General features: G+C 37.5%; 1 protein-coding gene across 1 annotated transcript; it reads right to left on the bottom strand.

The window, feature by feature from the left end:
* Nucleotides 1-2,230: 2,230 nt before the first annotated feature.
* Nucleotides 2,231-12,567, bottom strand: srprb (SRP receptor subunit beta). The gene is made up of 7 exons (XM_056474355.1): nucleotides 12,366-12,567; nucleotides 10,894-10,988; nucleotides 9,142-9,219; nucleotides 8,921-9,003; nucleotides 6,405-6,541; nucleotides 4,401-4,455; nucleotides 2,231-2,718 (listed from the first exon to the last, which is right to left on the bottom strand). Exons 1-7 carry the CDS (start codon nucleotides 12,505-12,507, stop codon nucleotides 2,508-2,510), a joined length of 801 nt encoding a protein of 266 aa, XP_056330330.1. The 5' UTR covers nucleotides 12,508-12,567; the 3' UTR covers nucleotides 2,231-2,507.
* Between the last annotated feature and the right edge of the window lie 588 nt (nucleotides 12,568-13,155).

Below are 13,155 nucleotides of genomic sequence, written 5' to 3'. Positions count from 1 at the left end.
TTAAATGTCTGTTGAGGGAGCAGTATCAGCAGATATTAAGCAGAGAGTCTACTAATACTCAAATGGACCATCAAAATAGTGTTACCATTACTTCTAAGATTTAGGTTAATGTTTATTAAAACTACTAAGTAAGTAAAGATTATTTATAAAGCACATTTAACTTCAGTTTGGCGCTGAACAAAACACATTCTAAAACAGTAAAATACCAATATAATAATAAGAATAATAGTGTGACAACAATGCACAATAAAAAAATTTAAAGCCAGGGAAGGCAATAGAATAAAAATGTGTGTTAAGTCTGGACTTAAAAATAGAGAGAAGCAGTACTCGTAATGTCCGGTGGCAGCTGGTTCCACAAACGTGGAGCAGCGGCTGCGAAGGCTCCATCTCCTTTCAGTTTAAGTCGTGACTGAGGAATTTGTAGTAACTTTATTTGACGACCTAAGGGACAGAGGAGTTGAATGCAAGTTAATATGTTCAGAACTATAAGAAGGTGCTTGCCCATTCAGTACTTTAAAAACAACGAGTAAAATCTTGAACCTGTATTCTGAAATTAACAGGAAGCCAATGAAGGAATGATAAAACTGGTGAAATATGAGCATGTTTTTCGGTACCTGTTAAAATCTAGCTGCCGCATTTTGAACCAACTGCAATCATGCCAATGAAGATGGAGGGAGACCAACATATGAGGAATTACAATAGTCTAGGCGAGATGTGACAAAAGCAAGGAAAGTATAGCGTAAGGCACTGCAGCGGGTGGTGAAAACTGCCCAACGCATCACAGGGACCACACTGCCAGCCATTGGGGACATCCAGAAGAAACACTGTCTGCGCAGAGCACGCAGTATTCTTAAGGACTCCTCTCACCCTGCTCACAGACTGTTTTCTCTCCTGCCTTCCGGCAGGCGCTTCAGGCTCCCCCGGACAAAAACCAGCAGACTGAGGAACAGCTTTTTCCCCAGAGCTGTCTCCCTTTTGAACTCTGCCCCTCACCACCCAATACACCCCCCACACTCCTCTAACTTATACTCCTCACAATCACTGCACTATTTAACATTTGCACATTTAAAGTTTGCACATATTCACTTATTTGAACTGTACATACCCACTGCACATGAACGTTTGTAATTATGTTTATCAGTCTGCACACTTCTGCTATTAATAGCATCCTGTACATATATTCATTTATTGTAAATCTGTTCATAGCTAATACAACCTGTATATAATGTTCATAGTACATCCATCTGTAAATATCACCATAGTTTTTCTATAACTGCACTTTATAACTTATACCTGTATCCTGCACTTGCTGCTATTGCACTGCTGGTTAGACCGAAACTGCATTTCTTGCAGCCCTGTTGACTTGTACTTGTACATGTGTAATGACAATACAGTTGAATCTAATCTAATCTATAGATTTAAGTCTGGAGATGTTCCTCAACATGAGGTTATATTAAAGGCATACATGTAAAATACCTAAAGAAAACTGACTCAGTAACAGAAGCAGGTTACTTAACATTTTTTATTTGACTTCTAATCAAAAAATTAGATTTGGCCTCTGCCACAAATACTGCTACAGGAGCTGAACTTGTTTTGATCCTTTACAGGGATTGACTAACCATTGATCACTATCAATGATTGATTACCAAATGCATTTACATACACTGTAAAAAGTGATGTTAATTTTACTTTTATAAGTGAGTAAATCCCTAAAGCATATGGGTAACACTTTAATTTGATGGTCCATTTGAGTATTAGTAGACTGTCTGCTTAATATCTGTTTATACTGCTCCTTCAACAGACATTTAACTGACTATAAGAAGTACATGTCGACATACTAAACCCAATCTAACACTCTACTACTAATCTAATGAGAATTAATTGGCATGAAGATGCAATGTAACTTCAATTCAACAAACAGACCATCAAAATAAAGTGCGAAGCGTTTAATTGACTGTATTCAAGTTTTAGGCAACAGGTTCACTCACTTTAAGTAAATAAACTATGTGCATACTTATACAAAAGTTAAAACAATTCAATAGTTCCAAGTTACAGCAGGTTTACTCTCTTTTTTAAGTAAAGTACGCAATTCCTACATGTTTGGAAGCACCGCTTAAAGCTTCGAAACATTTACTCATGTTTTATTTGGCATCTGAACATGTATCAAGTTGCCTTGAATCAAAACTGCAAGTCAAGTTTATGTATAAATTTAAGACTCGGCCACTAATAATCAAGATAATCCATCTTTAATATAATTTACAGCAAAATAAAATACAAGGTAAACGTTGACCTGACTCCAGTTTACACTTTAATAAAACCCTGGAGTGAGAAGGAAAAAGCAAACAAGTGCCGAGGTTTGCATTATACACTGATTCGGTTTGATGTGTGTGCTGTATTTACAGTATCTGGACATGATGTGCACTGATACAGCAATGACGAGCAAAATCCAGAGACGACAACAGCAAAAAGCTTAATTAAATTACTGAATAGCTCCAGTTGAGTGATCTTCAGAGTTTGGCCAGGCACTTCTCCAGAGCATCGATATCAGCATCTCCATCCTCCATTTTGCTTCCTCTGGCTTTGCACTCAATGAACTCCACCCGATTGGCCAACTGAGAAAACTCGAAATCTTTGCCTTTCTTCCCTAAATACACCGAACCCCCGACTGCTCCGTCCTGAGAGGAGAGCGCTGCCGAGCGGGTTAGTCTCAGTGTGTTCCTGTCCAGCAGAGGCAAAGAAAAACAGCAAAACATCCACATTCAATTCAGTTCATCTTTACTTCTACAGCAGGGGTGTCAAAGTCAATTCCTGGAGGGCCGAAGCCCTGCAGAGTTTAGTTCCAGCCTTGCTTCAACACACCTATCTGTAGGTATCAAACAAGTCTAAAGCACTCAATTAGTTTGATCAGGTGTGTTTAATTAGGGTTGGAACTAAACTGTGCAGAGCTGCGGCCCTTCAGGAACTGGCTTTGACACATGTGTTCTACAGTGTTGTTACATATTGAGTAACATTATTTAGACAATGCTAGTTTGAATTGTTCTTGTGTGTTGTATCCTATTATCTGTCTCTTTTTCTCTCTCCACATGAGCGGAGATCAGGGGCAGCTGTGAGAGGGGTGGCGCCAATTATAAAAGCATGCGGTTTGCGCTGTTCATCGAGTTCTTCGAGCGAGAGTGATTTAAAAATTGTGTAATTTTCAGTGATTGTAATATATATTTTTCAGTATTATAAGTGAAAGCTAATATTTTCAGATTTTTCAAAGATATCACTGATGAATTCATAAAGTATTTAGGACACATTTAGGCAGAATGCATCTTTGTGCTTAAAACACAGCGCTCAGGAACAGTTTAAAACTGTTGTCATGTCAACTTGCTGCAGTAAACAAAGCCGGCAACGCTTGTCCCGCCTTCGCGCTCTTCTTATTGGCCCACTGCGCTAGACTGAATCATTCAGTCAACGCCTTCTGCCTTCAGATGACAGGAGATACAACCGCGAAAATGTAACGCGCTGAAGATGAGAGAACGAAAACAACACTGACAGATTTAGTTTTAGAAACCAGCTAAAGCTACAAATAATGGCACATCTGATTACTGATCATGTGCTGAATGTTAATCCACCATCTACATTTTTCGAAAAGTGGATAAAAGGCTTCCATTGGCTTCAAGTCCGCTATGATAATAACTAAAGCATTCACTGTAAAGTCTGTGGGACGGAACTTTCAGGTAACTGTTTGCCACATCTACACATTTTAAGCACGATAGTTTCTGTTTAATTCTTTATTTAATGGCCAGACGCTGTCAGCGATATGTAAAATTTAACACCACATACACCATCGCAAAAGGGCTTGCACTGACCAGGATTAAACTAATATTGCAGCTCATGAAAAGACCGGTAACCCATTGCTATTAAAATGATGTATACAAATAATAAGGTATATGTCAAAAGCATCTGTGCAATATCAGACACCATCTGTGAGAACACAGTACAGTTAACATATTGTTAACAGATTCATTAATGAATTCATGTCAAACAGTGCGTGCAGGGCCGGTGAGCGGTTCGTCCGTGTATCTTTTGGTCACTCAATTATGCTATAAAAATGTATTTTCTTGTGATAACAGGATTTCATTGAGACATATTTTCCTCACGCATGCATATATAAATTTTTTTGCTTGTTAGTTTTGATTACTGTTTTTTTCAAATGCAATAAATCTGTTTATAAAACTGAAAATAAGTTATTTTTATTGTTTGGATATGTTTTGGTAGTGGGGGGGGGGTACCCAAAGTTGAATATGATTTCTCAGTTCTAGGTTTGATAAAAAATGTAAAACTCTTCCTGGTGGTATGATATTAAGATAATATGGGAACTATTATTAGTGAGAAAGAAACAAGCAAATACTCACAATTCCTTCTCTAGCTGCTGCTGAATTAATTTGGCAGATTTTGCCATCGTGATATCTGCAAGAAGAAAAAGACAATGCAATCCTGAAATGAGAAATTCCTCTATTTATGTGAAAAACAGCTTCAATTTGAATTGTTCAAATAATAAAAGTTAAAAATATTAAGTCAAGAATCAAACATCTGCATGAATGTCTATTTCTCATGATATCAAGATATCCTGAATTTAAAAAACAAATCTTGGAATGGATTAAAACAAATGCTTTTCTTGGAGTTTTTCATCTTGTTTCTAACAATTCCTAAATCAAAAAGCATTTTCAGAAATAACCTAAAAAAATAAAGTGAGTTTTTCATTAAAAGTGCAGTATGTAAGTTTGACACCCAGTGGTTAAACTAGGTATTGCACTCCTGGATCAAAACAAATGCAAGCGCAGGTTGCCAGATTGAGGACTGGAGCGAGTGATTTAAACGTGCACTAAAAAAGCAACGGCACCCGATAGAAGGAATATTCTCCATATAAAAGGAGTTTTTGTCATAACCAACACCTCGAATTGATTTATTAGAAATGCCTTCAATTTCTCACAGCTGAACAACAGAAAACATTGATCACCTTAGGTACACCTCATGTGCTTTATTCAGTGTTAAATGCTAATAACGCGAGTTTGAATGCCATTTTACATGACATTTATTGCCATAATATTTATATTATTTGCTAATTAATAACCTCATGTGGAACTCTGAATCTGCGTCTCATTTCGGAGTCTGCTACTGTCCACCAGAGGTCGCATTTCGGTCACGGACGCATACTTTCAGAGCCTCTCTCAATGAATGAATGAAATGCGCTGTTTTCCACCAAGGCAACCCGGGGTACTGATATATAATTGGCTAAACTGGCATTGGGCTGGTTAAAATGACCAAAACAAAGACAGCGCATGGGCATGTAACACACATTTTCAAAGCAGAATATCTGACTTCAGCATTGTTTTTCAGATAAACAAGAGTTGACTGAGCATGTTTCTGAAATATCTGCAAACATATTATTGTCATATTCTGAGCTATTGTTTGTTTTCTCCACAAGATGTTGCCATTTTCCCCAGTGTTTCTGTTTGGGGTTCATTTGTGTTAATTCTGTTCAGCTGTGTCTTGTTAGTTTAGCCTATTTATTCTACCCTCTTGTCTTCACTTGTTACTTGGTTTTTGAGTTTGATGTGCTACTGCTGTTGCCGTAAGTCCTCTGGTCACTACTTTTTATCAATTGTGTTTTTGGTTAAAGTTTGCTCTACGGAGAACTTTATGTTGGTTAACTACTTCCTATATTTTTGCCTGGGTGCTTTTTGATGAATTTGGATTTCCTAAATAAACAGCTTTTTTGAACTAGACCTTGTGCCTTGGCGATTGGGTTCACCAGCTCTTCCTGTGGCTGAACGGTAAAACACCGGTCTACTACACCAGAGACCCGGTTCGAGCCTCGTGCTTGTCACAATTATGGTATTCTTATGCTATAGAAGAGTCAACTTACATCCAGCACCTTTAATATGAGCAAAATAACCTGCCAACAGAGTAAGTATACTAATCTTATTCTAAAACAAGACAAGATTATTTCACTTGCCTCAATGGCAGGTTACTAGGCTTGTTTTTAAAGAGGAACGCGCTCAATTCTGACTTAATATTTCTGAAAACTAAACAATATTTTTCACTCGTCTAGAAAATGCTTTTTAAATTCAAGAATTTAGATATTAGGACTAAAAAGTAAGTACGAAAAGCATATATTTCTGCAGTGTAGATAAGTGTTTCCCAACCCTGTTCCTGTAGGCACACCAAGAGTACATATTTCGGATGTCTCCCTTATCTCACCCGTAAATTTCAGGTTTTTGGAGTCTCTTATAATGTTCTGATGAGTTGATTCAGGCATGTTTGATTAGGAAGAGGTTGAAAATGTGTACCGTTGTTGTGCCTTCAGGAACAGGGTTGGGAAACACTGCTGCAGAGAGTCGCATTTTATTACTAACCTTGTTTGTTGCAGGCTACCACGAGTGTTGGGGCATTTTTTGCCAGGATGCTATCTGTAAGGATGGAGTAGAGAAACTCAGCCACATCTCTGACATCCTTCTGGAAGATGCTGCTGTCCACCACGAACACAATGGCTCTGCAACACAACAGAAGAGTGGAAATCCAGGAATGACGTTTCACTCCATGACGACACTCCAAGAAAAAGGCCACTTTTATGATGCTTGACATTCATTGAAACAAGAAAATCTGATACCCTAGCCCAGTGTTTCCCAACCCTGTTCCTGGAGGCACACCAACAGTCCGTATTTTGAATGTCTCCTTTATCTGACCCATTAACTTCAGGTTTTGGAGTCTCTTCTAATCATCTGATGAGTTGATTCAGGTGTGTTTGATTAGGGAGAGGTTGAAAATGTGTACTGTTGGTGTGCCTTCAGGAACAGGGTTGGGAAACACTGCCCTAGCCTACTGCCCTACTGAACAGCAACAAACTGATGTCTAGGAGGAATTCATTTGATTGATTTTGCTGCGTCCACAGCACATTAGGAGTGGTGGGAATCTTTAGGGACTTCATGATCTGACCCCAAACCGATTCTGTAACTACATTTTCCTATTCGTCTGCTGTCCAGTTACATCTTTACATTTTAACTAGGGCTGCACTATATATCATTTCAGCATCGATATCACAATATGTACATCCGCAATAATCAAGAAACGCAATGTTGAGTCTGAATTATAGTTGACAGGAGCTACAGGATTGTATTTAACTACTGTTTTTATACAATTTATGAAAAAAAAATACATTTATTTTTACTGGTTTGTAGTCTACATATCATATCTACATTCCAAAGCGAAAACAATATTATTTTACTTACCCAACTGGCAGATAATGAAGCGTGTTTTAAGGAAAAACTACATTTTGACTTATTTCTTCTGAAGCTAAAAACAAAACATTAGTTTTGTATTGATCTAAGAATTTTGATATATTTTCACTAGAAATGAGACAAAAAGAAGAGCATTTATTGCAGTGTGATTATTTCATTTCTGTAACTGAGTACAGTTAGACTCCCCAGAAATCTGTTAAATAAAACTATTCATCTATTCTATCTTGTGAAACACTATTCATATCGCAATATTTATAGCAGAAAAATATAATATCAGAATATCAGATTTGGGTGGCACGCTGGCTCAGTGGTTAGCAGTGGTCAGTTGGCATTTCTGTGTGGAGTTTGCATGTTCTGTTGGCGTGGGCTTCCTCCGGGTGCTTTGGGTTCACCCACAGACCAAACATATGCACTATATGTGAATTGGATGAACTAAATTGGCTGTAGTGTATGAGAATGCAAGTTGTATGGGTGTTTCCCAGTACTGGGTTGCGGCTGGAAGGGCATCCGCTGTGTTAAACATATGCTGCAATAGTTTGCGGTTCATTACACTGTGGCAACCCCTGATAAAAATAGGAACTAAGCTGAAGGAAAACGAATGAATGAATGTCAGATTTTTCCAATATTGCGCAGGCCTAATTTTAATCAGAATCCAAAATTCTTATAGAATTTATAGATTCTTATAGTTTATAGATTAAGATCGCTGTATGACAGTATTGCCATCTTCATTTTTTTTAATTGTATTAAGGAATTATTCAGGATAAACCAGCTCTGAATGTAACATTGAAACACCAGAGACAAAAACCGACAAGTGATCTTATTCGTAAGCGTTTAAGTGTGTAGTTTAACAGTAGATGGCGCTGTAGGCTACTTATTAACTACACACTCAAACACTCACGAATAAGATCATTTGTCTGCTTTTAGTCATGTATAGCAAATGGTTCCACCTCTGGTATGACTAATGAGCAACTCCCAGCAAACATCAACCTTAGCCCCTTTTACACATACAGACCTTCCGGAAAATTACCAGCAATTAAATTAGTTCCGGGCATTTTCCAGAAAGAGACGTTGTTACATTACCGGTAATTGGCCGGATTCTCTGTGGGAATGGTGCTCTGTGTGAACGCAGAACGACAATTGCCGGAAAGAGCGCGCTCTTGCTTAGAACGCTCTGACGTGAGACGTCTACTCCAACCAATCAGAACACTCAGATGAATTCACATCCGCGCTGTTTATGAAAATAAAAGCCTTTGAATATTTTTCCAGACACATTTAGCTGTTAGTCAGATAACGTTTCTATCTTCCTTCTGAATGCCAACTGTGTAAATAATTATCAATGAAATGCTTATGATAAACCACTATTTGTTTACCTTCAAGCTTTGCTTCAGTTGCATGTGCACATGAAGGGAAGGAGTGCTCCGGTGAGCGCCAGCACACACACGTTATGTACATCTGGACATGCGAAAGCGTTCCTCACGTTTTCATCAAAGTTGTTCACAATACTTATTCATCCACAGAATTTGTAATGTAGTCAAATGTCTAAATATTTCAGCTCACCATGAACACCAATCTTTATTAATGATAATGATCCAATGACAGACATGAGCACTAATCAGTAAAGCTTCATATCTTACCTTGCCACATCCTTGTACTTCTCAACAATCTGAGTTCTTAAACTTTCATGACCAGGAACATCGATAAGGGTCCAACTGCTGCCCTGAAATATCAGAGCAATGCTCCATTACACTTTCACTGAGTTATTTTACCAGCTGTATTATGGTTTTATTTAAGCTTATGTGCCTCATTACATTAACTGCACACATTCCTAATGTGTATGAAGGGATTTCAGACTTACTCTCTCACTTTTGCTCTTGTATGTGGCACTGCTCTCTGTGATGGACGTCTGAGTTCGTACAAACTTTCCTAGTAATAACTAGAAAAACATTGCAACTCAATGACAATCTGGTGTTTAAAGTAGAGCTGTGGTGAAATAATGTTTGAGAAATTGATCTGCATTGATTCGGAGATTTTCAAAATGCATCGTTATTCTCACCTGAATCCATTCTGAGCTAAGCTTTTAACAACAACTGATGCTCCTGGCTAGTTTCTAATAAGATACTGCACTCTAGACTAGATTATAACAACAGACAGCGCTCTAGGCTAGTTTTTAACAGTGGACGGTGCTCTAGGCTAGATTATAACAGCAGACAGCGCTCTAGGCTAGTTTTTAACAGTGGACGGTGCTCTAGGCTAGCTTTGAACAGCGGACAATGCTCTAGGCTAACTTTTAACAGAGGATCGCGCTTAAGGCTTGCTTTGAACAGCGGACGATGCTCTAGGCTAGCTTTTAACCGAGGATGGTGCTCTAGGCTAGCTTTTAACAGCAGACGGCGCACTAGGCTAGCTTTTAACAGTGGACAGCACTCTAGGCTAGCTTTTAACAGCGGACAGCACTCTAAGCTAGCTTTTAACAGCGGACGGCGCTCTAGGCTAGCTTTTAACAGAGTATGGTGCTCTAGGCTAGCTTTTAACAGAGTATGGCGCTCTAGGCTAGCTTTTAACAGAGTATGGCGCTCTAGGCTAGCTTTTAACAGAGGATGGCGCTCTAGGATAGGTTTTAACAGAGGATGGCGCTCTAGGTTAGGTTTTAACAGCGGACAGCGGTCTAGGCTAGCTTTTAACAGCAGACGCCACTCTAGACTAGCTTTTAACAGCAGACGGCATTCTAGGCTAGCTTTTAACAGCAGACGGCGCTCTAGGCTAGCTTTTAACAGCAGACGGCGCTCTAGGCTAGCTTTTAACAGCGGATGGCGCTCTAGGCTAGCTTTTAACAGCAGACGGCGCTCTAGGCTAGCTTTTAACAGCAGACGGCGCTCTAGGCTAGTTTATAACAGCAGATGGCACTTTAGACTAGTTTTTAACAACAGACGGCGCTCTATCTAGGATAGTTTTTAATGGCTCAAGGCAAGTTTTTAACCGCAGATGGCGCTCTAGGCTAGTATTTAACAGTGGATGGTGCTCTAGGCTAGTATTTAACAGTGGATGGCGCTCTAGGCTAGTATTTAACAGTGGATGGCGCTCTAGGCTAGTTTTTAACAGCTCAAGGATAGTATTTAATTAATAGCAGACGGTGTGCTACGCTAGTTATTAACAACAGATTGTGCTTAAGGCTAGTTTTTAACAGCAGATAATGCTTAAGGCTAGCTTTTAACGATTCAAGGCTAGATTTTAACAGTAGACAGCACTCTAGGCTTTTTTAACAGCAGATGGTGCTCAAGGCTAATTTTTAACAGCAGACGATGCTCAAGGCTAGCTTTTAACAATTCAAAGCTAGTTTTTAACAGCAGATAGTGCTCCATGTCAGAAGATTCTTGTAATTCTCTTAAACCTTTCCCAACTTTATTAATGATTAATTATATCTTGTAAATACAAGATCAGAATCAATTCAAGAAAAAAATACCGGTGCATATTTGAGAAAAAAAAAAACTTGAATCACATAATTGTTGCAGAAGCAATTTCTCAAAAGACTTTTTGTCACAACTCTAGTTTATAGTGTGAAAAAGTAAAATTTTTATGTTGAGAAAATAAAATCTCCACAATTACTCACTCGAGTGAAGAGTAGAGTTTTCCCGGAGTCACACAATCCCAGCAACAGCACTGCATTCCTCACTTTACTGGAGCCCCAAAAATTCCCAAAGAAAACTAAACGTTTCGGGTAAAAATAGTATAAAAGAAGAAGAAGAAGAAGAAGAAGAAGAAGAAGAAAAAGTCAAACCATGAAAACTGTCTTCAGAATGAAAATGGATCCATAGCATCAAGCATGATACATTAATTTACTTTAAAAACACTTTTCAGTCTCAGACTTTGTATTTAAACCAAGTGGTCAAAACAGCTTGTTTTTTATTAAATAACAAAGACGAATACATCAGACCACTTGCTTAGACTAACATTTCTTTCTTTATAATTGTCTCCAACTGACACATTAGAAATACAACAACAGCGTCAATGAACTAAATATAATAATTTCCTCCAAAAGCTCCTGAAGTGAACGTTGTGAATGTCTCAGTAAAATGCAATTATTTGGTAAAATGCTATTTCGATGCTGACATCCACCACTGAACAGATCTGTATACATACAGTGAAACAGTCAGATAATTTTACTTATTAAATCATTTTTAATTGTTAACACTTCTTATTATTATCATAAATTGTAGTGTGAAACCCATTTCAAATGTATATGAATGAGCATATGAGGGTGGCATATATGGTTTTTACTTAATTCCAAAATCAGACATTCCCCAAAACTGTTTCAATCAGAATATGTCTGTATTACAAAATTTGTGGCATTATTAGCTTTACCAACTTTCAGTGCCTCACTTTTAATTATCAAATCTAGCTTCATACCTTCATCTTGTTTATATATTTTATATGCCTTGTTTTAATGCACTGTATATTTTATAGGATATTTATGACTTTTTTTGTCTGATAACAAAGTTTAATTGGCAGTTTGGCCATATTAAAACACATATGATCAGATATTAAGAGAGTAAACAAGTAAACATATGTAAAAGCTCCCACAACACTAGGCTTATTCAAGTGTCTTGACATTTTATTGTAATGACTCCCATTATTTATAAAATCAAACCAGTTGCATTATAAAAATAATAAAAGAAATTATTAAAAATAACTAAATAATACGCTACTCTGTATTGCAACATGTTATGGCGACAATTTATATAAACTGATAACACCATTTAATCTGTACTTTGTTCGTACATTGATTGTTAATGTCATCACGAGGTTCTCATACTAAATACAAAAATATAAATGTTTTAATGTAAACTATGTTAGTGGGTGTCTTCTTTAAATCGTAAATCTGAATTAATTTGTGCAGTGCAGCCATATATGCTGCATAAACAGGTGGAAAATAGTAATAATAATAATACTTATTATTAATAATACTTATTATTATTATTATTATTATTATTAATATATTTTACATTAGTTTTCTGCTAACGTTTTATCATATAAATAGGCACACTTAGGCCATTTGACAGTAAAGCAGCTGCTTCCTCTTACCGATAGTGAGAATCACAAGCGCTAATGCTACAAATATCCCGACGAGGAAAATAGCGTCCTCATTCTGGATTTCTTTCAGGAACGTTTCCAAAAACGGCTCTGATGAGAAATCCTCTAAATCCAGATCAACCTTTTCCTCCATGCTTTCCTCCACACATGGAAACAGAGCAGAAGACAGCGGAAGTGAATGACACGTGTGCTAACTTCTTGTTGCTAGAAGGGATTCAGCTGCGGCCGGAAGTCAACGAGAATTTTTTATATTATTTATTAAATAACCCTGAATTGTATTTTATTAACGTCTACCCCAACCCTAACCCTAACCTAACCATTACAGTAATATCAGAACATTAATTATACGGAGTATTAATCATATTGTTTATTAAACCATCAATTAAATCGAATTTAATTAACGTCTACCCCCACCACAAAACCTAAACCCAACTTTCACAGTAATAAAATTAAAATTAATTATTGCTGTACATTATCAACAACAACAAAATATTTTGACGTGAGCTGTATCTCATATGGACTTTGTCTCATGAATATTAATTAGCACGTTTCCCTTTTCTGGCCAATCTGATCACAGAGATTAGGTGACGCACCTTAATAATAAATAAGAGCTTCTCCTTCACCATAGCAAAGAGCTCTTTGACCATAGTAGTGTTTGCTCGGTCTTGTCAGCTGACCGTATCAGAAATAAATTAAGTTAGAATGGAAAATTGGAAACAAACGTGTGCAAAAATGGGCAGTACGCGTCGCATATTCTCAAAATCTGATTAGTCACTTTATA

The sequence above is a fragment of the Danio aesculapii genome, chromosome 15 (genome assembly GCF_903798145.1).
Source record: "Danio aesculapii chromosome 15, fDanAes4.1, whole genome shotgun sequence".
Taxonomy (NCBI): Eukaryota; Metazoa; Chordata; class Actinopteri; order Cypriniformes; family Danionidae; genus Danio; species Danio aesculapii.
Note: the sequence above shows the minus strand (reverse complement) of the source record. Positions and strands in the feature narration are given on the sequence as shown.